The following is a 24,945-nucleotide window of genomic DNA, read 5'->3' as shown; positions in this document are numbered from 1 at the left end:
GTGTTCTGTTCTTATATTGCTTTTTCTGCTTTTAGGTTCTGCTTTTAATTTAGCTTTTGACAGAGGTCAGAGGGCGACCTAGGGAGCTGGTTCTTTCCTTCTGCACTGTAGATCCTGGGGATCACATGTGGTTCCCTGGCCTTGCCAGCACCTACGCCGGCTGAGCCACTCGCTGGCCCTCTGCCTTTTTTTAAAAAATTTGAGATGTTCCCACAGTACATGCCAGGCTGGCCTCAATCCTGCTGTGATGGTTTGTATATGCGTGGCTCTGGGAGTAGCACTATTATGGGTGTGGCCTTGTGGGAGTAGGTGTGACCTTGTTGAAGTAGGTGTGGCCTTGTTGGAGTAGGTGTGTCACTCTGGGCGTGGGCTATAAGACCCTCATCCTAGCTGTCTGGAAGTCAGTCTTCCACTAGCAGCCTTCAGATGAAGATGTAGAACTCTCAGCTCCTCCTGCACCATGCCTGCCTGGATGCTGCCCTGCTCCCACCTTAAGGATAATGGACTGAGCCTCTGAACCTGTGAGCCAGCCCCAATTAAATGCTGTCCTTATAAGGGGCTAGAGAGATGGTTCAGAGGTTAAGAGCACTGACTGCTCTTCCAGAGGTCCTGAGTTCAGCTTCCAGCAACCACATGGTGGCTCACAACCATCTGTAAAGGGATCTGATATCCTCTTCTGGGGTGTCTGAAGACAGCTGCCGTGTACTCATATATCTAAAATAAATAATTTTTTTTAATGTCATGGTGTCTGGTCACAGCAGTAAAACCCTAACTAAGGCACCTCCTTTAGCCTCAAATTCACAGTCGATGTTGAGTATTGTGAGGATGTAGGTGTGCATGCACACATGCTGAGTATGGGTACTAATGTGCCTTAAGTGCCTTTTCCTGTATGTGCAGGTCAGAGGACAACCTCAGGGGTGGGGCCTCACCATTCTTGAGGCGGGGTCTCTTCTTGTTCCCTGCCTCACACGCCAGGCCAGCGTGGAGCCCTGGGATTGCAAAGAGCTGGAGAGCCCAGCTGATTTGGGTTCTGGGTCCTCACACTTGCATGACAAGTGTTTTAGCTATGGAGACCCAAGGCCCAGACTCTTAATTCTGACTTTGGTCACATGGCTCCCAAGTCTATACTTGTCCCCTGCTGTCCCTCTAACCTGGAGCTGTCAATGACTTTCACCAACTACAAGCCTCTATTTATAAAATAAGGAGTCTATTTCTAAAACGTGCTTAAACCCAGTCTTGAATAAGATTTAAAAATAGGCAAAGAGCAGGAATGCTGATTTACACCTATAATCCTAACACTTGGGAGTCAAAGGCAGGAGGATCAGAAGTTCAAACTTGCCTGGCTTACATGTGACCCCATCTCAATAAATAAATAAATATTTAGAAAGTAGGTGAAAAACTTAGAATAATAAACCATTCCTTGTCTTCTGCCCGCTCCCTTTAATGGCTGGAGATTTAGTTCAGTCGCAGAGAACTTACCTGAAGAGAGCTGTGCAAGGTCCTGGGGTCAGGCTTCCGCCCTGGGGTCAGGCTTCCGTACCATCCGTGTGCCCCGCCCCCACCAAACAGGCAAGGAGTTCTGTCCTATTCATTAAAAACACCTACTAGGTTTAGGAATTGGTCCAATATTCACAAAGAAGCCAAATTAAATGAAGCCTGTTGTCATTGTTAGATTGCAAAACACTTAATTCTCTCTCTAACCCCAGAGGGACACCCTGCTTCAGTGTCTTTATTTATTTATTAACTAATTAATGTATTTTTTGATTTGGTTTTTTCGAGACAGGGTTTCTCTGTGTAGCCCTGGCTGTCCTGGAACTCACTCTGTAGACCAGGCTGGCCTCGAACTCAGAAATCCACCTGCGTCTGCCTCCCAGAGTGCTGGGATCACAGGCGTGCGCCACCACCGCCTGGCTCCAGTCAGTGTCTTTAAAGCAGCAGCACAGACAGCAGCAGCACAGACAGCAGCAGCACAGACAGCAGCAGCACAGACAGCAGCAGCACAGACAGCAGCAGCACAGACAGCAGCAGCACAGACAGCAGCAGCACAGACAGCAGCAGCACAGACAGCAGCAACACAGGCCTCTCATCCTGGGCAGGCTGAGGGGGCCTGGGCAGAGTGAGACACCAGAAGAAGAGAAGAACAGGGAGGGAGAGGAGGGAGAGACCCAGGCAGGCAGGCAGGCAGCACAACTCCCCTCTCTGAATGTGAGACCCGACAGCCAGCAAGGTGCCCACACTCAGTTTAGGCAGTGCAAATTGGAGGTTTCACAGGGGCAGATAAGTTCCCATAGAGAAAGTCTACAGGCTTTTGTTTGTGAGAAAAGTAAGTATAGAACAAGTAAAGCCCATGACTACTCTCAGGTACTTTCTCAGGAGGAGAAAGTTTATTGTAGATAAAGAGAGAGCATAGCCGGAGGCAGAGACATCTCAGAGAGTGCTGAGTGGACGGGAGCAGACTGAGCTGCCCTGTGGGAGAGGGAGGGAGATAAAGAGAAGGGGAAGAGGGGAGAATGGGTGCAGGAGCCAGGAGCCCAGAAGGTAACCAAAATGGCTGGGATATAGAGGGAGGCAGCCCAGTCCCCTGGGCTGGATAGGTCAGAGTAAGGAGAGGACCTGTACGCCAGGAGGACCCTGTAACAGGGAGGGGCTGAGGGATGCTGGGAGAACCTGGTTTAATAGAATATGTTCAATAGGTACCTCAGCCATTTGTCCCAGGGTTTGGTTTTTTTGTTTTGTTTTGTTTTGGTTTGGTTTTTTAGATTTGGTTTTCTTGAGACAGGGTTTCTCTGTGTAGCCCTGGCTGTCCTGGAACTCACTCTGTAGACCAGGCTGGCCTCGAACTCAGAAATCCACCTGCCTCTGCCTCCCAAGTGCTGGGATTACAGGCGTGCGCCACCACTTCCTGGCTCCAGGGTTTGATACTTAGTTTTATGGTATCTTGGGAGATGAATCTGTCTGGTTCAAGATTTACCATTAGAACATCCAGAGGCCTGGAGATGTAAACTGTCTGTTGTTGTTGTTGTTGTTGGGATATAGACCTCTTGTAACCCAAGCTGGTTTTAGACTCCAGACCCTCCAGCATCCTGATCTAGGATTACAGGAGTAAGCCAGCTGGTCTAAACTGATAAAGGATCTTTTTTGAAGATTTTTTTTTGTTGGGGTTTTTGTTTGTTTGTTTTTGTTTTTGTTTCTGTTTTTTGGATTTGGTTTTTTTCAACACAGGGTTTCTCTGTGTGGCCCTGGCTGTCCTGGAGCTCACTCTGTAGACCAGGCTGGCCTCAAATTCAGAAATCCACCTGCCTCTGCCTCCCAGAGTTCTGGGATTACAGGCGTGCACCACCACTGCCTGGCTTATTTTTTTCTTATTAATACTAAAATATCCACTTTCATTTCTACTCATTACTTTTTTCTTATTTTTTTTTCCCTCATGAATGAAGGAAGGAAAATGCTTCTTCTGATCAAAACCTTCAAACCTCAGCAAGTCTTAAAGGCTGGGAAAGACTCTGGTGGTTGACATGGTAGGATAAATGTTAAAGCGTAGCCTTGCCGGTGTTGCAGATCCTGTTTCTGTAAACAGAATTTTAGGCAGGAGTGCTTGGTAATCTGTACCTATAATCCTGACACTCAGACCCCAGCTTCTCCCTGGGTTGCTTTGGTCATCGTGGTTCATCACAGCTATGGCAACCTGAACTAAGACAGTGGCCAAAAATGACCTTGAACTTCTGTTCCTTCCAACTCTACCCCCTGGATGCTGAAGGGTGTTACACACATACATCACATAATCAGTTTTTTGTAGTACTGGGGGCAGAGGCACTGGAGAGACGGCTCAGCAGTTAAGAGCACTGACTGCTCTTCCGAAGGTCCTGAGTTCAAATCCCAGCAACCACACGGTGGCTCATAACCATCTATAATGAAATCTGACTCCCTCTTCTGGAGTGTCTGAAGATAGCTACAGTGTACTATAACACCTACTAGGTGTTACATATGATAACATATAGTACATATGATAAATACTTCTTTAAAAAAAGAAGTAGGGGCTGGAGAGATGGCTCAGTGGTTAAGAGCACTGACTGTTCTTACGAAAGGTCCTGAGTTCAAATCCCAGAAACCACATGGTGGCTCACAACCATCCGTAATGAGATCTGATGCCTCTTCTGGAGTGTCTGAAGACAGCTACAGTGTACTCACATATAATAAATAAATAAATTTTTAAAAAAAGAAAAAATAGACTATGTGGGAATGGGTCTTAGGGTCACACGCTGTAGCAGTGAAGCTACATCCCCAAGACACCATAAGGTCTTCATTTTCAGACAAGAAAAGAATAATTTTGTAATTTAATACGATTAATTTCTGCATAATTACTCAGCTGTCAATTATTCATCCAGCAGTAGAATGGACAATGCTTCCATATCTTATACATTTTTTTCAAAAGTATATATTCTTAACTTTAGCGGGCATTTAATTAATACAGTTAATTAAACCACAGGCTGTGGATCTAACTCCCTTGGAGCCCTCCCCTCTCAGGAGTTCTTATTTTCCTTTAGAAATCTGTGGAGATCAAGCAAACAAACAGCAACGTAGGCTCACGACTCACAGGAAAAGAAAAAGAACAGAGCCAGGCATGGTGGCACATTCACACTTGAGGGACAGAGGCAGAAAGAGTTCAAGGTCACCCTTAACCAGGCCAGCCTAAGTCATGGGAGACCCAACACAACAGATCTAGGGACAGGGCTGCGACCTATTACTTTTATCAGGCTCTTCTGAAAGGTGACTTCAAACTTTAAATAAGACTCTAAAACCAAGGGGGAGAACCTAGTTATAAAGAGAGCCAGAGAAGAGGGTCATTCCTTAATCCCAGCACTCAGGGACTGGGCTTGGCTTCCCCTAGAAGCTCCTCCCTATATAATCCAGACATTTTGGTCCCCTCTTCTCTCTCTCTCCCTAGGCTCTTTCCCTCTCTCTTCCCCCCTCCTCCATGTCTCCCTCCCCCTGGTGACTTCCCTGGACTCCTTCCTTGGGACCCCAAGAACAGCTTCCCAATAAACCTGCCTTTCTATACTTTAATCTGGCTTGAATTGGCTCATTTCCTCAGCGGAGAATAACTTATCAGTTCCCAGGTCTGTTTTGAAGCAACAATGCTCACAGTGAGATGGGTGTTGGAGGTTAGCTCACTGGCGGGCGATTGCTTAGCACACACTAGAGTTCAGTCTCTAGTGTGTACACACACAAAACAGTATAATCCGAGACAAAGAAGGGCTGCAAGGAGGGCCTACTGACCGCTGCTTTTGAGACAGGGTCTTACTACAGATCTTTGGCTGGTCTGGAATTGACCTGCCTCTACCTCCTGAGTGCAGGGTATCAAAGGTGTACACCACCACACTTTGTGCTCTTACACAAAGTAAGAGCCTTTGTGCCTTTGGTTTCCAGTGCCCACATCCAGTGGTTTACAACCTATAACCACCTATAACCTCCAGTTCCAGGAGGATCTGATGCCTCTGGTCTCTGTGGGTACCTGCGTGCCCACAATTAAAATAATTTTATAACTTATTTTTATTTTGAGCACATTGGTGTTCTGCCTGCATGTGTGAGGGGGTCAGCTCTCCTGGAACTGGAGCTACAGACAGCTGTGAGCTGCCAGGTGGGTGTCGTGAACATAACCCAGGTTTTCTGGAAGAGCAACCAGCGCTCCCAACCACTGAGCCATCTCTCCAGCTCTTAAAATTATTTTAAAGAGACAAGAATATATCCCAGACCAGAGAGATGGTGATAGAGGTGAAATCTGATCTATAGTAGTAAACAACTTGCTTATAGAAGGCGAACGTTCTACAGCTCCAATTTCTAGTTTTGGGATTTTTTTTTAAAGACAAGGTCTTGGTAATGGCCAAACTGGCCTCAAAGTTGCTATGTAGCCACTGCTGACTTTTTTTTTTACACCTCCCAAGTGATGGGATTGCAACTGTGTCCCATCATGACCAGCTATTATTTATATCACCCTGTAGCCCAGGCTAGCATGGAATTATGTATCCAAGCCCGGCCTTGACTTTGTAGCAGTCTTCTTGTTTCAGCCTCATGGGTGCTGAGAATATAGGCAAGACTAAACTTGTTAGAACCGGCTTAGTCTCTGAGGAGAGTGCAGAGATTCTGCATTCATAATCACCAAGCACAGCTAGACAGGATTAAGTGCCAAGCCCAGAACAAGTCTCCAGTTCTCTCTCTCTCTCTCTCTCTCTCTCTCTCTCTCTCTCTCTCTCTCTCTCTCTCTCTCTCTTCTCTCTCTCTCTCTTCTCTCTCTCTCTCTTCTCTCTCTCTCTCTCTCTCTCTCTCTCTCTCTCTCTCGATCTGAAAACCTAACACACCCAACAAAGATGCCCAGCACACGGCAACCCTCAGTGCTCCCTCCCGCTCCAGCCTGATTACTTTACAATCAAGCCCACTATTTCCCATGCCAAGAATGCTTCCATCTGGTCTTTCAATGCCTTCCACTTAAACAGCCCCAAACCATGAGACATAATTAGAAGAAATCCTATGAAGTCAGAAACCAAAGCAAAAAGAAGATCAAAAAAGGAACTCAGAGGAAAAAGAGCACAGGGAAGGAAACACGGGAACATGAGGAAAGAGTTGTGAGAGGTCTAAACAAAAGTAATCCCTTCTACGAAGCAAAAGCAGAATTCAGCAAGGGAATGTGCAGCAGCCTGGTACTCAGCAGAAAGGCTGGGGAGGGGGGGGGGGGTCCAGAATTCTGAGACTGGGGCTAGAGTGAGACCTTATCTCAACAGAACCAAACAAACAGGAATACACAGAAATGGTGAGGACAACACCTGTTCAAAGAAATATGATTTTAGATTTCAAAAATGTGGATACGCTAGACAGTGGTGGCGCACACCTTTAATCCCAGCACTTGGGAGGCAGAGGCAGGTGGATTTCTGAGTTTGAGGCCAGCCTGGTCTGCAGAGTGAGTTCCAGGACAGCCAGAGCTATATAGAGAAACCCCGTCTCGGAAAACAAAACAAAATAAAACATAACAAAAAAAATAAAAATATGGATGCTAGGGCTGGAAGATAGGCTAGGGGGAACCACCCAGAAAGTAGAAGAAAAATAAAATAATAAAATAAAATAAAATAAAATAAAATAAAAAATAAGCAGATAGAGCCGGGGGGTGGTGGTGGTGGTGCACACCTTTAATTGCAGCACTTGGGAGGCAGAGGCAGGTGGATTTCTGAGTTCGAGGCCAGCCTGGTCTACAGAGTGAGTTCCAGGACAGCCAGGGCTACACAGAGAAACCCTGTCTCAGAAAAAAAAAAAAAAAAAAAAAAACTCATGTTTGAGTGCTCTCATCTGCATGTACACCTGTATGCCAGAAGAGGGCATCGGATCCCACTACAGATAGTTGTGAACCACCATGTGGTTGCTGGGATTTGAACTCAGGACCTCTGGAAGAGTAGCCAGTGCTCTTAACTGCTGAGCCATATCTCTAGCCTCCCTAAGAACATAGGATCAGGGCTGGAGAGATGGCTCAGCGGGTAGGAGCACTGACTGCTCTTCCAAAGGTCATGAGTTCGAATCCCAGCATCCACATGGTGGCTCACAACCATCCATAAAGAGATCTGACACCTACAGTGTACTTACATATAATAAATAAATAAATATTTAAAAATAAACATAGGATCAGTAACCAAATTAGCAAGAGTCAGCAACACTATAAGTCAGAGGATAACAAAATAATGACTCAACTACCGATTATACATTCAAGCAGCTGTCTATGAAGCATTACACTAGGAAACTTTTTCATACTTACAAGTTAAAACAAAACAACACCCTTTTGCCCATGGTGACCCTCCACTTGTCTTAGGTTTCAACTGTTGTGACAAAACACCTTGACCAAAATGCAAGTTGAGGAGAAAAGCTTACACTTCCACATTGCTGTTCATCACCAAAGGAAGTCAGAACAGGAAACAGGGCAGGAACCTGGAGGCAGGAGCTGATGCAGAGGCCATGGAGGAGGATGCTTGCTGGCTTGCTCCCCATGGCTGGGTCAGCCTTCTTTCTTATAGAACCCAGGACCACCATCCCAGGGATGGCTCCACCCACCATGGGTTGGGCCCTCCCCTCTTGATCACTAATTGAGAAAATGCCTTACAGCTGGATCTCATGGAGGCATTTCTTCAACCGAGGCTCCTTCCTCTCTGACAACTCTAGTTTGTGTCAAGTTGACACATTAAACCAGCAAGTACAACTGACCTCTTGTAAAGTTGACCCTTCCTTTCTTATTCATCCCCGAGATTTCACATAAAAGCATAAATAACAGGCAAGCACCAATCCCTGACACTATTGATTCTTGGCAGGAGCCTAGCATAACTGTCCTCTGAGCTGACTAAAACAGATGCAGAGGCCACAGCCAAACATTGGTTGGAGCTCAGAGACTCTTCGGGAAGAGTTGGGAGAAGGATTGAGGGCCCTGAAGGGGACAGGAACACCACAGGAAAACCAACAGAGTCAACTAACCTGGACCCTTGGGGGCTCTCTCTGAGACTGAACCACCAACCAAAGAACATACACAGGCTGGACCTAGGACCCCTACATATATGCAGCAGAGATGCAGCTCAATCTTTATGTGGGTCTGGAACAACTGGTGCAGGGGCTATCCCTAAAGCTCTTGCTTGTCTGTGGAATACACTTCCCTAACTGGACAGCCTTGTCTGGCCCAGTGGAAGAGGATGTGCCTAACCCTGCAGAGACTTGATGTACCGGAAGGGAGGAAAGGTTACCCAAGGGAGTCCCCACCCTCTCAGAGGAGAAGGGGAGGGTGACATAAGGTAGGGACTAGGAGAGTGGGCAGCAATAGGTATGTAAAGGGAATAAATAAATTGAAAAAAATAATAAAATAAAATAAGTTTCAGTCTTTACAAACACATTAAAATTTAAGTTTCTTTAAAATATCCAGTCTCCTGGGTGGTAGTGGCACACACACACCTTTGATCCCAGCACTTGGGAGCCAGAGGCAGGTGGATATCTGTGAGCTCCAGGCCAGCCTGGTCTACAGAGAGTTCCAGAATAGCCAATGCTACACCGAGAGACTCTGTGTCTCAAACAAAACACAACAACAATCTAATCTCTCTAAAAATCCAAAATCTCTTTTAAAAGTTCAAAGTTTTTCAACTGTGGGCTCCTCTAAAAGTCAAAATCAAATACCTTCTTCAAGAGGGAAGAGCCAGGGTAGTCATAATCTGAACCAAGCAAAACCAAACTCAAACAATATAAATAACTTAGTGTCCAATGTCTGGGATGCACTCATGATCTTCTGGGCTTCTCCAAGGGCTTGGGTCACTTCTCCAGCTCTGCCCTCTGCAGCACACAGTGTGTCTTCCACGGTTCTCGCAGGTTCTATTCCACAGCTGCTAATGTTCTTGGGGGCCATCCTGTGGTCCTGGCATCTCCAAAATGCTGGGTCTTCTATTACAGCTGGGCTTCACGTTCATCAACAGCCTCTCATAGGCTCACTTCATGATGCCAAGCCTCGAGTTCTTTGTATGACCCCTTCAGTACTGGGGTTTTCACTGCCACTGAGGCTGCACCTTCACCAAATGACCTCTCCTGGCCTCACAGTGCTAAGCATCAGCTGCTCTCAGTAACCCCTTCATGCCTTCAAAACCAGCACCACCTGGATCATTCTTACACATTACCAAGTACAGCTGAAGCCCCCTCTGGAACACAGCTTCTCTTTGCTCTAAGGAAACACTCCCCCCCAGAATACCTCAGTGATGCCGGTCTCTTCTTAATCACTGCTAATTTCTTAGCTAATTTCTGAGCAGCATCAATTGTCCTGGTCATGCAAAGGTCTCACTTTAGTGGCGCTGGCCTCTTATTAATTGCAACTGATGCTTCAGCCCCATCTGACAAGAATGGCAGAATCTCAATTCAAAACAGCAAGTGCCACTAAGAGTCTTCAAACTTCCCCCTGAAACTCCACAAGCCAGGCTCCGCCTTCCGCACCAGTATTCTTATCCTCCAAGCTCCCCCAGATCGTCCCACTGAGGTCGCAACACTCAATGGCTTTTCTAGCCCAAAGTTCCAAAGTCCTTCTACAATTTCCCCAAAGACAAGGTCAGGTCTGTCACAGGGCACCCCACTATACTGTTAACAATTTGTCTTAACTAGGGTTTCTATTGCTGCAATGAAACATCATAACCAAAAAGTAAGTTGGAGAGGAAAGGGTTTATTCAGCTTACACTTCCATATCACCATTCATCATCAAAGGAAGTGAGGGCAGGAGCTGATGCAGGGGCCATGGAGGGATGGTGTTTACTGGCTTGCTTCTCCTGGCTTACTCAGCCTGCTTTCTTATTGAACCCAGGACCCCCAGCCCAGGGATGGCACCACCCACAAAGGCGTGCACCACTACCCCTGGCTTAAGACGTTGAATAATCACCAAAGCACCAGTTTGGACTAAAATGGAAGACAGACAGAGAGAAAGAGAGAGGGAGGACTGGGGGGGGGGGGGGAAGCTCTAAAGATCTCTGGCCTGGTAAGCCCTCGACCATATAAACACCAAACCGTGGGAGAGAAGAGGTTTCTGCACTGTTGCAAACAGATCATTTCTCACTCAAGAGGAAGAGGACATGATAGCAGGTAAGAGAGGCAAGGGTTATGACCGTTGCCCTAGGAGCCAGGAGAGATTAAAGACTCCTCCCCCAGAGCAGAATCAGGCCCAACTGTGGAAGTCTATGTGGCCTGAGACACAAGTGGAGCAGGAAATAAGATTATTTTTTCTTTTGAGACACATTTTAGCCTCGGGTGGCCTTGACCTAAGAACACAGCTGAGACTACTCTTAACTCACAGCCCTCTTGCCTGGACCTCCCCAAGTGCTTGAATTATGTATGAGTGTCACCATGAGCAAAATCTATGGGGAAGGTAAATTATCTCAAATCAAAAACAGTCCCATGCCAGGCAGTGTGATGCTTGCCTAGAACCCCAGGATCAGGAGATAAGGACAGGGGGTTACCCTCAGTTCAGGGCTAGCCTGGGCTACAGAGAGCCCCGTCTCAAACACTGCACACACAGCTGGGAGACAGCTCATCAGGTAAAGAAATTTGCCAAGCACTTGTGAATGCCACAAATCCCAGGTGGGCTTCTGAGCTACCTGTGACTCCAGGCTCCAGAAGTGACGTGGGACCCCCGGGGCCGGCTGGCGAGCCCGGCTGGCGAGCTAGAGTCTGCAAGGCTGAGCTCTGCTGTGACTGGCAGACCTTGCCTCAATAAGTGAGGTAAAGATTGCCGCCCGCCCTCAGCTTGATGCACACACCTACCTCACACAGATGCATGGGGGTTGGGGGTAAGAAAAACTATGAAAGTAGCCTCTTTTCTTTATCCTGACGGAAATGTTTGTTGCTGTGAGGGGTTAAGTTTAACAACAGACTGCCAGGGAGATGATGTCGAGGAAAACGTGGTTAGAAGCCTCACAAGTTCCGATCCCTTTATCTCCAGATATTCCCTGCCCTACGCACCTATCTCCCTTCTGCTAACTTGAAGGCACAGTCTGGGGACCTACAACTACCCTTTCTTCCTTTGTATTTATCTAACACTCAAGGCCATTAGCTTTTTTTAAAGTATAATAATATCTTTAAATATCTTGTAGAAGCCTTTTTGAAATCCACACTTTTCCATTTTGTAACTACACCCCCCTTGGTATTTTGAGGCCCTGGCTGTCCTGGAACTCTCTCTGTAGACCAGGCTGGCCTCAAACTCACAGAGATCTGTCTGCCTCTGTCCCCAAGTGCTAGGCCTGGGCCATTTTGTAACTTTATATTTACTCACAGCTCCGTCCCTCCTCCCCTCCTCCCCTCCATCCCTTCCTCTCTCCTCCCCTCCATCCCTTCCTCCCTCCATCCCTCCCTTCCTTCCTTCCTCCCTTCCTTCTTCCCTCCCTCTCTTCCTTCCCTCTTTAAGACAGAGCCTTGCTCTACTGGCCTGAAATTTGCTCTGAGAACAGGCTGGCTGACCTCAAACTCCATGTAGTTATTCTGTTTCTGTTTCTACAATGCCAGCATTCCAAGCAAATGCTGACAAGCTTGCTTCTCCTTTGTAGCTATTTTAATTCCAATGCGTGGAAATGTAACACTACATCCCAAGAAAGAAGATTGCATTTATTAGCTGACTTTAGTTTTTATTTGTCAATTTATGTTTTTAGTACTAGGGATCGAAGCCAGAGCCTTGAGTAAGCTAAGTAAGTGTTTTAACATAGACCTACAGGGCTGGAGAGATGGCTCAGTGCTTAAGAACACTGACTGCTCTTCTGAAGGTCCTGAGTTCAGATCCCAACAGCCACCCATAATGAGATCTGATGCCCTCTTCTGGGATATATGAAGACAGCTTCAGCACACTTACATATAATGAATAAATCTTAAAAACAAAAAACAAAACCTGTCTCGAAAAACAAAAAAAAAACAAAAAACAAAAAAAACCCAAAGACCTACAACCCCACTGGGGGGAGGGGGAGGAAGAGGGAGGGAGGGAGGGGAGAGAGAGAGAGAGAGAGAGAGAGAGAGAGAGAGAGAATAAGGAAACTGTGACTTCCAGCCAGATGTGGTGCCACATGAAATAATCCCAGGACTTGAGAGGTAGAGGAGGATCACGAGTTCAAAGCCAGCCTTAGAGCTACTTCATCAAGGCTGAGGCCAGCCTGAGCTACTCGAGAACTGTCTCTAAACATAAGTAAAAAAAAGAAAATTATCACTGTCACGAACTACTCATGAGAAATCTTTCCTTGGTAAGTAAAATATATGAGACAATTCAAAACAAGATAATCCTAGTTCCATCTGTGTTTTCTTTTGATTGTTTGCTGTTGTTTTTCTGAGTCAGGGTCCCACGTCGCCCAGGTTGGCTTTAGAGTCACTTTGTAGCCAGGGCTGGTCTTGTGACCCTTAGCCTCCTGCCCTGCTTGCTGGGGATCATAGGGACAGGCCACCTAACTCAGCCTAATCCTACTTGGTGGTGGTATTGGAGTTACACATTGTTTTTTATGTGTGGGTGCTTTGCCTGCAAGAATGGATGTGTACCATGTATATGCCTGGTGCCCAAGGATCCCCTGGAACCAGAAATTTGGATGTTTGTGAACTATTATATAGATGCTTGGAAATAAATCCAGGTCCTCTGGATAAGAGCACAGTGTTCTCTGTATTTTGTTTTTATTTTTTAAAATTCACTTTTATCGCTGGGTGGTGGTGGCGCACGCCTGTAATCCCAGCACTCTGGGAGGCAGAGGCAGGCAGATTTCTGAGTTCGAGGTCAGCTTGGTCTACAGAGTGAGTTCCAGGACAGCCAGGGCTATACAGAGAAACCCTGTCTCCAAAAGACCAAAATCCAAAAAACCAAAAAAAAAAAAAAAAAAGATTCACTTTTATCTGTATGAGCATTTTGCTTGCATGCAGATATTCACCTCTTGCGTTGTCTGGTTGCATCAGATCCTCTGAAACAGTATTTATAGATAATTGTGAGCCATCATGTGGGTGCTGGGAATAAAATCCAGGTCCCCTGGAAGAGGCAGCCAATGTTCTTAACCACTGAGACACCTCTCCAACCCCTGTTTGTTTCTTGTTGAGCTGTTTTAGTTTGCTTAGTTTTACAAGATTTTGTTTTGGTTGGTTGGCTTTTGGACACCAGGCTTCTCTGTGTAGCCCTGGATATCCTGGAACTCGCTCTGCAGACCAGGCTAGATGTGAACTCTGAGAGATTCTTCTGCAGCTGTTTCCCAGTGGGGGACTTAAGGGCTTGTGCTACCACATCAGGCTGTTGCTGTCTTAAGGCAGACAGAGTCTCACTATGGAGCATTTAACTCAGAGACCTACCTGCCTCTGCCTCCCAAATACTGGGATTAAAACACACAAACACAGCCAGTCTTTCTGTTTTATGGAGACAGGATTTGGGTATCGAAAGTTGTCTATGTAACCCAGGATGACCACGGACCTTCCACGTGCTGGGACTACAGGTCTGCACCACACTAGAGTATGCTATGATGGAGTTATTCCGGGATGGAGCCAGAGCTTCAGGGATGCTAGCCAAGCAGTCTGCTAGTAAGCTCCCTTTAAATTTTCAATTATATATTTATTGTGTGTGAGCATGCCACTGTGTGTGTGTGTGTGTGTGTGTGTGTGTGTGTGTGTGTGTGTAGGTCAGAGGTTAACCAATCACAGGAGACAGATCTCTCCTCCAGCCTCAAGGCAGGGTCTTATTACTTCTGCCTCTGTATCCACCAGGAGAGCTGGCCCGAGAACCTCCAGGCTGTTCAGCCATCTTGCCATAGGAGCGCTGGGGCTGCAGATTTGCACCACCTCTCCACCTCATTCAGCCTTTCTTACGTGGACTCTAGGGCCTGAACTCAGATCCTCAGGCTGCGTGGTAAGCACACACTGAGTCACCTTGCAGGTTCTTATAAGTAATTTTTTTTTCTAGAAACTAGAACTAATAACTATAAACAGCAGTAAACAATAATATAAATTTTTTCCTTATAGAAAGAAACATATATATTTCATTTCATGGCTATTTTGGCGTGGGGGAGGCTATGGTTCAAAACCAGGGCCTTATTTTTTAGCTTTATTGTTCTTATGAGACAGGGTCTTACTGTATAGCCCTGGACTGGCGTAGAGATCACTATGTAGATCAGGCTGGTCTCAAACTTGTGGCCTTTGAGGGTGAGGATTTCGGGCTTCTGCCATTTAGACCTGATTGTTTTTTGTTGTTGTTGTTTTGTTTTTTAAAGATTTACTTATTATTATATATAAGTACACTGTAGCTGTCTTCAGACACACCAGAAGAGGGCATCAGATCTCATTACAGATGGTTGTGAGCCACCATGTGGTTGCTGGGATTTGAACTCAGGACCTCTGGAAGAACAGTCAATGCTCTTAACCACTGAGCCATCTCTCCAGCTCCATTTAGACCTGTTTATGTGGTGCTGGGAGCAAGAATTCTACCAAATGAGCTACATTTCTTTTTTTTTTTTCCCCTCCCCCCCACTCCCGAGACAGGGTTTCTCTGTGTAGCCCTGGATGTCCTGGAACTCACTCTGTAGACCAGGCTGGCCTCAAACTCAGAAATCCACCTGCCTCTGCCTCCCAAGTGCTGGGACTAAAGACATGCGCCATCACCACCCGGCCTATGAGCTACATTTCTTTTCTTTTTTGTTTGAGGAATGGCCCTCATGCAACTGAACTCAAACTCACTATGTAGCTTAGGATGACCTTGAACTTCTTGTCCTCCTGCCTCAACCTCCCCATCGTTGGTTCAACAGAACATCTGATTGCAGGGCATGTCACTTGGCTTTTTGTATTACACTGAGCCATGCTGTGTAACCCTAGTTAGCCTGGGATTTGGAGCAATCTTCCAGCCTCTGCCTCCCAAGTTCTGAGATCACTGGTGTGGGCCACCACACCTACATTAACACTGTCACAGCAGGAAGGAATGCCTGGAAGAACATTGCACAGCAAATTAATGTTACTCTTTTTCCTCCAGGAGTCGGATTTGAGTAAGAAACTACAGGGCTTTGACAAATCTCCTTCTTTTTAATTTTAAAAAGTGTACATTTTAGATTTATCACTAAAAAATAAGGAAAGATCATTTTGGTGTTTCAAGACAGGGTTTCTCTGCATAGCCCTGGCTGTCCTAAAACTCACTCTGTAGACCAGGCTGTCCTAGAACTCAAAGACCCTGCGTCTGCCTCCCTTAGCTAGGATCAAAGGTGTGCGACACTTGTCCAGGCTGCTTGCTTGTTTTCCTTGAGATATGTAAACCAGGCTGGCCTCAAAGTCATAGAAGGCCATCATGCCCAGCCTGGGATCTTTAAAACGTTTAATTTTGGGTTAAAAAGTGCACAGATTGGGCTGGAGCGATGGCTCAGCAGTTAAGAGCACTGGCTACTCTTTCAGAGCATGCAGGTTGGGTTCCCATCAAGCAACTCACTACTGTCTGTAACTCCAGTTTCATGGATTTAACAGCCTTTCTAGCCTCCAAGGGCACCAGGCACATATGTGGTATGCAGACACATCTTTGGACAAAACACCCATATGCATAAAAAAAATTGCATAAATTGCTTTGCATGGTGATTCTAGCCTTTAATCCTGAGAAAATGGAGACTGAAGCAGGAAGATTGATCTGTTTGGCCGGGCGGTGGTGGCGCACACCTGTAATCCCAGCACTCTGGGAGGCAGAGGCAGGTGGATTTCTGAGTTCGAGGCCAGCCTGGTCTACAGAGTGAGTTCCAGGACAGCCAGGGCTACACAGAGAAACCCTGTCTTGATAAAACCAAATCCAAAAAACCAAAAAACCAAAAAACCAAACCAAACAAAACAACAACAACAACAACAAAAAGATTGATCTGTTTGAGCACAGCTTGGACTACACAGCTACAGAGTATGTTTCAAGCCAACCAGGGATACATAGAATGAAAAATGCACCAAACCAACCCCAACAAGCCCCTCCCCCACGCACAGATTTATATGAGAAAATACATTGAAACACTTTTCTGAAACAAGAACAAATGCACCAAACTCTATGTATCAACAGCAAGATGAAAAGCAGCACAGCAGTCTCAGTTCATACACCCTAAATTCACAAGCCCACATACACACACAGAGTCAGTCTCATGCACAGCCACAACATGCAGGATGTGCAAATATTGCTTTCTTAGATGTTTCAGAACATTGGCTTGTAAGAAGCCAAAGAATGCTTTCTCCACTTAACACTTTAATTTATTGTGTGCGTGCAGAGGTCAAAGGACAACCTGTGGGAATCTCCTACCTAACGTAGGTCCTGAGATAGGACTCAGGCTTGAAGGCATCTGAATCATCCTGACAGACCCTAAAGGCTTTTTTTAATTACTTATTTTTTTAAGTATTATATAATTAAAATATATATATATATAGTGTTATATCCATGTGTGTCTGTGAGTATACATGCCACACTCTGTGTGTGCAGATGGAAGGACACATTTCAGGAAGGGAGTGATTCTCTCCTTCAACCATGGGACAACCGGCAATCGCTATCACCCACAGGGCCATCCCACCATCCCCAAGGTCTTCTTGGCAAATACAATTAGTGACTCTGCGGCTGTTCCCACTCCCACCCTATCCACTGCCAGTATTTCCTGAACTGTTTCCCAGACCTTATAAATTATCAGGAAGAGATATGAGATTAAATTGAAATCTGCAGTCCTATCTCTTGCTCCGAGTTCTCCTACACTTATAATCTAAACATCTGGCTGTTGGCTTAGTGGCCACGTGCATGTGCAAGGCCACAAGTTCCATCCCCAGCATCAGCACCAACAAAAAACAAAAAGAAAAAAAAAAGGAATCTAAATCGTAGACATTTCCCATACTCCAAAGGGAAAGGGGAGCTGAGAAAGGTATTTTAGATGTATTCAAATACACACACACCTGAAAGAGAACATCCGTTTCCTTTTATTTTAATGGGTATCCTGAGAAACTTGGAAGGGAAAAAGAGTCAGAAAAGAGCTGTGTAGTAACAGGCTGAGCCGGGAGGATTACAAGTTTGAGGATCAGTTGGGCTACATAATAAAACCAGATGAGAAAGAGAGACAGAGAGACAGAGAGAGACAGAGATAAAGAGAGAGATGGAGATAGAAACAGAGAGAGAGAGAGAGAGAGGGGGGGGGGGGAAAGATAAGCTGCAGTGGCTCATTCATGCGTGTGATCCTGTGACCAGCCTGGGCTACAGAGTGAGTTCTAGACAAACTTGGAGTAAAGAGGGAGACCATGTCTCAAAACCCAAAAACTTAGAAAAAAAGAAGATGAAACTTTTATACAGTACTATACAGAGTTGAGGAGAATAAAGACAGGTGGAATGTTCCCTTTCAAACACACGTACATATAAAGTGACACACACACACACATATGGACATCAGTTAATACATTATACCTATTGAAACATATATATGTGTGTATGTGTATGTGTATGTGTATATGTATATGTGTACGTATATATGTGTGTTTTTATGTGTATATGTGTGTATGTGTGTATGTATATGTGTGTGTATATATGTATATGTGTGTATATGTATATGTGTGTATGTATGTGTGCATGTGTGTGTATGTGTATGTGCGTATGTGTATGTATGTGTATGTGTGTATATGTGTATGTGTGTATGTGTATATATGTGTATGTATGTATATGTATGTATGTGTGCATGTATGTGTATATGTGTATGTGTATGTATGTGTGTATGTATGTGTATGTATGTGTGTATGTGTATTTATGTGTATGTATGTGTGTATGTGTATGTATGTATATGCATGTGTATGTGTATGTGTGTGTGTATGTATATGTATGTGTGTGCATGTGTATTTGTGTGTATGTGTGTGTATATATATGTGTGTGTATGTGTGTGTATGTGTGTGTATGTATATGTGTGTGTATGTATATGTGTATGTATGTGTGTGTATGTGTGTATGTATATGTGTGTATATGTGTATGTGTGTATGTATATGTGTGTGTATGTGTGTATGTGTGTATGTATATGTGTGTGTATATGTGTATGTGTGTATGTGTGTATGTGTGTGTATGTGTGAGTATGTGTATTTGTGTGTATGTATGTGTATGTGTGTGTATGTGTGTATGTATATGTATGTGTATGTGTGTATGTATATGTATGTGTATGTGTGTATGTGTGTAATCAAAAATATGCATAGAGCTTCATCTCATCTCTTTTTTTAGGTTTTGTTTTCGTTTGTGTGTTTTTTGAGACAGGGTTTCTCTCTGTCGCTCTGGCTGTCCTGGAACTTGCCTTGCAGACCAGGCTGGTGTTGAACTAGAAATCAGACTGCTTCTGCTCCCTGTGCTAGGATTAAAGGCTTGCACCACCACCTGGATGCAGAGCTTTTTTTCTTAAGCACATAAACAGAATGAAAGCCACGTACGTCCACTGAACCCGCTGGGCTACTGCCCGGATGAGATCCTAGTGTTCGAGTCTTGGAAATGGTCTTTTCAGGTCCAAGAGGATAGGACTCTCCCCACCTCCAACATTCCATCAAACAAGCACAGATCTCTGCACCACGTGTTTTCTTAAAGAACAGCTGTAATGATCAGAGAACCCAAAGTCTCCCTGCTATGTCTCAAAGCTCCTCCTCCAACATACCACGAAATGCCAAGAAACTGCCGAGGATACTCTCCGGCAACGGTGGGCAGGCCGGTCGGTCTCTCGCCAGGCTGCTCATTCAGTCAGTCGGACCTTAACTCCGCAGGCAGCCAGGGGTTAATCATAGACTCCAGGGATCCTCGCTAAGCCCGGCTATCTGCAGGGTTCCAAGTATCCTCTCAAAAGGCATGACCCAAAGAATCACAGAGCTTTCGGCCTTAATCCCAAAGCATGTTATCTCCCCAAATTCCTCTGCCAGGATGGGTGGGGTCGGGCAGGGTCTCGAAGCACACCCTTAACACTCGACGAGCCTTGAGACTTCTCAGACTACCTGTAATCTCAGCTGTCTGGTGGGTTGGGTAAAGAGCGAAGCGAGGCGGAGGGTAAGGGTGGATGCAATTAAACCAAAATGATAAAATAATCTAGCGGGGAGTGAGCCTCGGGACACGGTCTGAGTTGTCAGGCTATCCCCGGGACCACAGGCGCAGCAGCAGACAGTCAGACTAACTTCTTTTCAGAAGATACAAACTTGCAAAGTTGGTTGTTTTCATTCCGCTGCCTCCTCCAGCCTCACAAACCTCTGCTCTAAATTTCTTTAACTCCAGAACCAGGTGCAAAAAGGCAGGAAAGACGCGGTGGAAGGAGAGGCGCTGAAGGGGGAGAGAGGAATCCAGTGCCCCTCTTAAAGGAGAATTCTAAAACCAAGGGCGCTACCGGATCCCTAGGAAAGGAAGTAGCTGGATTCCCCAAAAGCACTTTTTCCTACCTTCTTGTTGTTCTTGTTATAGCCAAAAGTCGAAATCCCAGGCCTGGAAGTCACTGATAGCAGCATTTTTTCCTTACTGTTACGGAGCTGAGAGAGAGAAAGAAGAGAGTGAAGGAAAGGGAGGGAGAAAAAGGGAGGGAGGAGGGGAGGGGAAAGGAGAGGGAGAGAGGAAGGGAGGGAAAGAGGGAGGGAAGGGAGAAGGGAGGGGGAGGAGAAAGAGGAGAAAAGGAGCAAGCAAGAGAGAGGGAGTGAGGGGGTGGGGGGGCCTGCGGGGAAGAATGAGCTAGGTCTGCTCCTTACGTCACTGAGAGAAGTTAACCCAAAGTCAGGACAAGCCGCTTCCACTGGGTCCTAATGCCCGCGGTGTTCCGTTCTGGTTTGTTTTTCATAGGCTTAGTTGAAGCTAGAAAGAAGAGTTCTTGGGTCTAATCCTTTTCAAATGTATCCCTATTTTCCCACGAACAAGTTCTGATTATTACAAAAAGACAATTACCCTATTATGAATGAAAAGACAATGGTTTTTTGTTGTTGTTTTGTTTTGATTTGCTTTCTTTCCCTAAGATCTCAGCTACAAGATTTCAAACTTGGCCTGCAAAATGACTTAGGTTGCCGGCCCTAAGTTAGGTCCCCCCCAGATGTACATGGTAGCAGGAGAGAACCAGCTACCAAAAACTGTTCTCCCAGGCCCCAGCACCCAATGTGGCATGCCCACACTTGCACATACAAAAATAAATGAAATATTTTTTAAAAGAATTCAAGCTTGATGGAAAAGAAGCCTCTTGACTCTGCCTTCCAGAGCACGCCAAGAAGACTGTGCTGAGGAACGTGAGCGAAAGCTCGGAGCTCAGACTGGTTGGTGTGTAGGGTGATCTTGATGCAGTAAGAAAGATGACAGAGGCTGCAGAGCTGGCCCAGCCATCACCAGCACTGCTGCGACTCCAGGAGAGCACAGCTGATTCCCAGCACCCACATCCGGTGACCACAGCCATCTCTACGGCCACTAGCTTCATGGGTACCAATATCCTCATACATGTGCACATGCTCGCTCCCTCTTTCATATATGCATACGCACATACACGCTTACATACACACACAATTTTTTTTTTAATTTTTATTTTTTGAGACAGGGTTCTTCTGTATAGCCTTGGATGTTCTGGAGCTCACTCTGTAGACCAGGCTAGCCTCTACCTACCCCTGCCTCCCAAGTGCTGGGATTAGAGTGCGCCACCACTGCCCGGCAGCACAAAAAACATTTTTAACATAAAAAAATGGATCTTAAAAAGATAATAATAAGGAAAAAGGAAGAGCACGGCCTAGGTAGAATGATACACTGTTTAAAGTTGTAGCTCCAGGGAGCATAACGAAGGATTACCAAAAACTTAAGGTCAGCCAAGGCCACAGACTGACCGTAGGATCTATCCACTACGGAGGTTGAGGCGAGAGGCTAGCCTAGGCTATACTTTTTTTTCAGATGATGGTTCATCAGGTAAAGGTGCTGAAAGAGCTGGATTCAATTCCTGGGACCCATGGGGTACAAGGAAGAATCTACTCCTGAAATTTGTCCTCTGACCACCATATGTGCTATAGTATATACTCCCCTACACACACACACACACACACACACACACACACGCAAACTCAAAAAATGTTTAAGTGTAATAAAAGAGGACAAAGGTATTTGTATATGTCAAAAACATATACAGATTAAGTATACAATGGAAATAATTTCAGAGCCTTTGTTCTGTTCTGCCTGGGGCGACTGTTCCAGCACAGCACGAAGGCATCATCCATAGGACAACCCCATGAACCTCAGTGCTTTATCATATTTTTTTGAATAAGTGGAAGCTTTACGTCTTATTATTATTTATTTATATATATTTATATATTATTTATATACTTATCTATTTTCGGTGGTCTGAGGAATCAAAACCGAAGACTCCAGCATGCTAAGCAAGGGTTCTCCCAGTCACTAAGCCAAGCCTTCAGCCCAAGTGGCAGCTTTCTTACTTAACTTTATGATTTATTTAATTACTTGTTTATGTAAGATAGGGTCTCACTCTGTGGTGTGTGCACTGACCTCAAACTCGATATCTCCCTGTCTCCTTAGTGATATTACCATATGCACATGAACAGTCACCCCCGTTTTGTTTGGTTGCTTTAGTCTTGGCTTCTTGTTTGACTGCGCTAGATGATCAAGCTGTCTGTCACAGAGACACAGTCCCACCCTCCCTGCGTACGCTTCATTCTTTTTTTACAAGTTAATGAATTTAATCGTTTATGAGTATCGTGTACCACATGTGTTCCTGGTGGTAAGAACTACTTCACATGTCTGAAACCACTAAAAAAATTATATTTATTTATTTGTTTCTTTGTTTTTACCACAGGGTTTCTCTGTGTAGGAACACAGATAGGAAGTCTGAAGTGGACATCAGACTCCCTAAAACTACAGACACAGATGCTTGTGAGCCACCATGCGGGTGCTGAAAATCAAGTCTGGGTCCTCCTTAATAGCTCTTAACCGTTAAATCAACTCTACAGCCCCTGTGGTACTCTCTTCCAGACAAGATCTCTCAGTCGCCCAGGCTGGCATTGATTCCCTCCTAACCCGCACGCTGCTTTCCTGAGTGATGAGTTTCCTGCACCATCTTGCCCAGCTGTTGGAGTTTTTAACCTACTATTTCTTAGTCCTTAAGACCCACAAAGCTTAAACAAGGATAAAAACTCACCACGTGTGGAATTTACAGCCCAGCTGAATGACGTCCGCAGAGTTAGGCTGTTGTCTCTGAGCTGTCAAACAGACAAATCACAACTCTTTTTAAAAAGTATGTCTCACAAAGAAGGGAAGCAAGAAGAATATAATTCAAGTGTTAAGAATCTCTCACAGCTGCCGTAATACTCACCTCCAATATGCCCTCGAAGGAGGCGTTGTAACAAGAAAAGAAAACTTAAGAGTGATACCGAGGAAGCCTACCCATCCACCTAGAACAGGGAGGGAGACTGACTGCCTTCAGAGCCCCTCCTCAGGCCTCCCACTGCCGCCACACACATTCTCCAGAAGTAAATTAACTCCGTCTTTGTCACAACAGACATTAAGCCCAGACTCTCTCTAAAACAAAGCTCTGCTCTCTGTTTTTCCTGCTGCGGCTGCTTTGCTGTGATAACAGAACAGACAGTGCGGGCATGCTGCAGAATAAATACGTGCACGGCTACCCCCAACTCCTAACTTTCATTTCCAACAGGACAGGAAGTGCCTGCTCAACTCAAGGGACACAGGAAGGGTGGGAACAGCCTCAGTGTGGGAATTGCAACTGAGAATGGAAATGGCAGCCCAATGCAATAAATAAGTAAATAACAGCATCTCTCAGGGACACGGAATCTTTCAGGAACTTCCCTTTCCCCTCTTAGAAGCTTTTATTCATAATATCCCAACTCCTTCCGGTTGTTTCCGAACAACCATAAGGATATAAGTAGTTATCTCAGTATAGCCAGTACCAGAACAGCTAGAGCTACTTAGGGAGACCTTATCTCAACAAACAAACAAACAAACAAACAAACAAACAAACACAAAGGCTGAGTGTGGTTAACTTCAGGACTCAGGAGGCAAAGGCGGGTGAATCTCTGAGTTTGAGGCCAGCCTGGTCTACAAGTTTCAGGAAACCCTGCCTGGAAAAACCAAAAAGAAAAAGAAAAAATAAAGGAAAAGAAAAGAAGCGAGCAAAAAACAAATAAAGGGAAAGGAAAGAAAAAATGAAGAAAAAAATTTTTAAATAAAATTGTTCTGTTTTTTTTGTTTTGTTTTGTTTTGTTTTTTTGTTTTTTGGATTTGGCTTTTTCGAGACAGGGGGGTCTCTGTGTAGCCCTGGCTGTCCTGGAACTCACTCTGTAGACCAGGCTGGCCTCAAACTCAGAGATCCGCCTGCCTCTGCCTCCCAGAGTGCTGGGATTACAGGCATGCGCCACCACCGCCCAGTGTTCTGTTTTATTTTGAGTCAGAGTCTCACTCTGTAGCCCAGGCTGGCCTCAAACTCAATCCTGCTAAGTTTTCCTATTGAATGATAGACAAAAGCTACTATACCCAGCTTTAATTAGCAGCTGATACATAAAAGCATAAAACACATAGTAACAATTATCAGTCAATGTTTTTACATATGTATACATTGTATAATATTTAGATTAGGTTAAAGGTCTCTCCCTTTAAACATTTATTTGTGATGAAAACATTAAAGCTTTTTTTTCTTTCCCGAGGCAAGGTGTTGTTAACATTCTAGTCTAGTCCCTAACTCACAAGCTAAGAAAACCATTTCACATTCACATGTCTGAAACCTTTAAAAAGATTATATATAAAAAGAAAAACAAAAACAAAAAAAGCTGGTTAGTGATGATGCACGCCTTTAATCCCAGCACTTGGGAGGCAAAGGCAGGTAGATTTCTGAGTAGGAGGCCAGCCTGGTCTAGAAAGTGAGTTCCAGGACAGCCAGGGCTACACAGAGAAACACTGTCTTGAAAACAAAAAACAAAAAACAAAACAAAAAAAAGAGTATGTATATATATATACATACTCTTTGTTTTTTAATAATATATATAATATATTATATATATGCTATATATATACATATATGTACTCCAGAAGAGGGCATCAGATCTCATTACAGATTGTTGTGAACCACCATGTGGTTGCTGGGATTTGAACTCAAGACCTTCAGAAGAGCAGTCAGTGCTCTCAACTGCTGAGCCATCTCTCCAGCTCCCCCCAACTACTTTTTATCTCTTTAGATGGTGTCTCAAATCCTAAGCAGGATTCCTCCTCACTGTGGACATTCTCAGTTTTATTCTGATAACTATCACCACATTACAGCTGCTTACGGACCTCCACTGATGGATCTGCCTGCTATCTTGGACCCTGACTTAAAAGACATAACTTTTTTCTTCCTTCCACCTCCCTCTTCCCAATCTCTGCCCGCCTGCCTGCCTGCCTGCCCTGTTGTTTTCCTCTCAAATTCTGATAAAAATGGTCCTGGAGAAGAGAAACAAAGAGAA

The 24,945-nt window shown here is 45.0% G+C and overlaps 1 protein-coding gene and 1 long non-coding RNA gene across 6 annotated transcripts in view; both read right to left on the bottom strand.

The window, feature by feature from the left end:
• The window catches only part of Rbms2 (RNA binding motif single stranded interacting protein 2), a 49,548-nt gene extending 26,400 nt beyond the window's left edge, over positions 1 to 23,148 (bottom strand). For 2 of the 5 annotated variants that reach the window (XM_052164934.1, XM_052164932.1), the window contains exons 1-4: positions 22,809 to 23,148; positions 22,635 to 22,695; positions 20,209 to 20,311; positions 19,909 to 19,995 (exon numbers count right to left, since the gene is read on the bottom strand). In XM_052164934.1, coding sequence (XP_052020894.1) covers positions 19,909 to 19,974 — 66 coding nt within the window. In that variant the 5' untranslated portion in view covers positions 19,975 to 19,995; positions 20,209 to 20,311; positions 22,635 to 22,695; positions 22,809 to 23,148. The remainder of the gene's footprint in view (positions 1 to 19,908; positions 19,996 to 20,208; positions 20,312 to 22,634; positions 22,696 to 22,808) is intronic. The other 3 variants (XM_052164935.1, XM_052164933.1, XM_052164936.1) reach the window with 3 other exon arrangements.
• Positions 1 to 24,945, bottom strand: part of LOC127670470 (uncharacterized) — a 215,795-nt gene that overhangs the window by 26,400 nt on the left and 164,450 nt on the right. The window lies entirely within an intron of this gene.

Source organism: Apodemus sylvaticus, chromosome 20, assembly GCF_947179515.1.
Source record: "Apodemus sylvaticus chromosome 20, mApoSyl1.1, whole genome shotgun sequence".
NCBI lineage: Eukaryota > Metazoa > Chordata > Mammalia > Rodentia > Muridae > Apodemus > Apodemus sylvaticus.
Note: the sequence above shows the minus strand (reverse complement) of the source record. Positions and strands in the feature narration are given on the sequence as shown.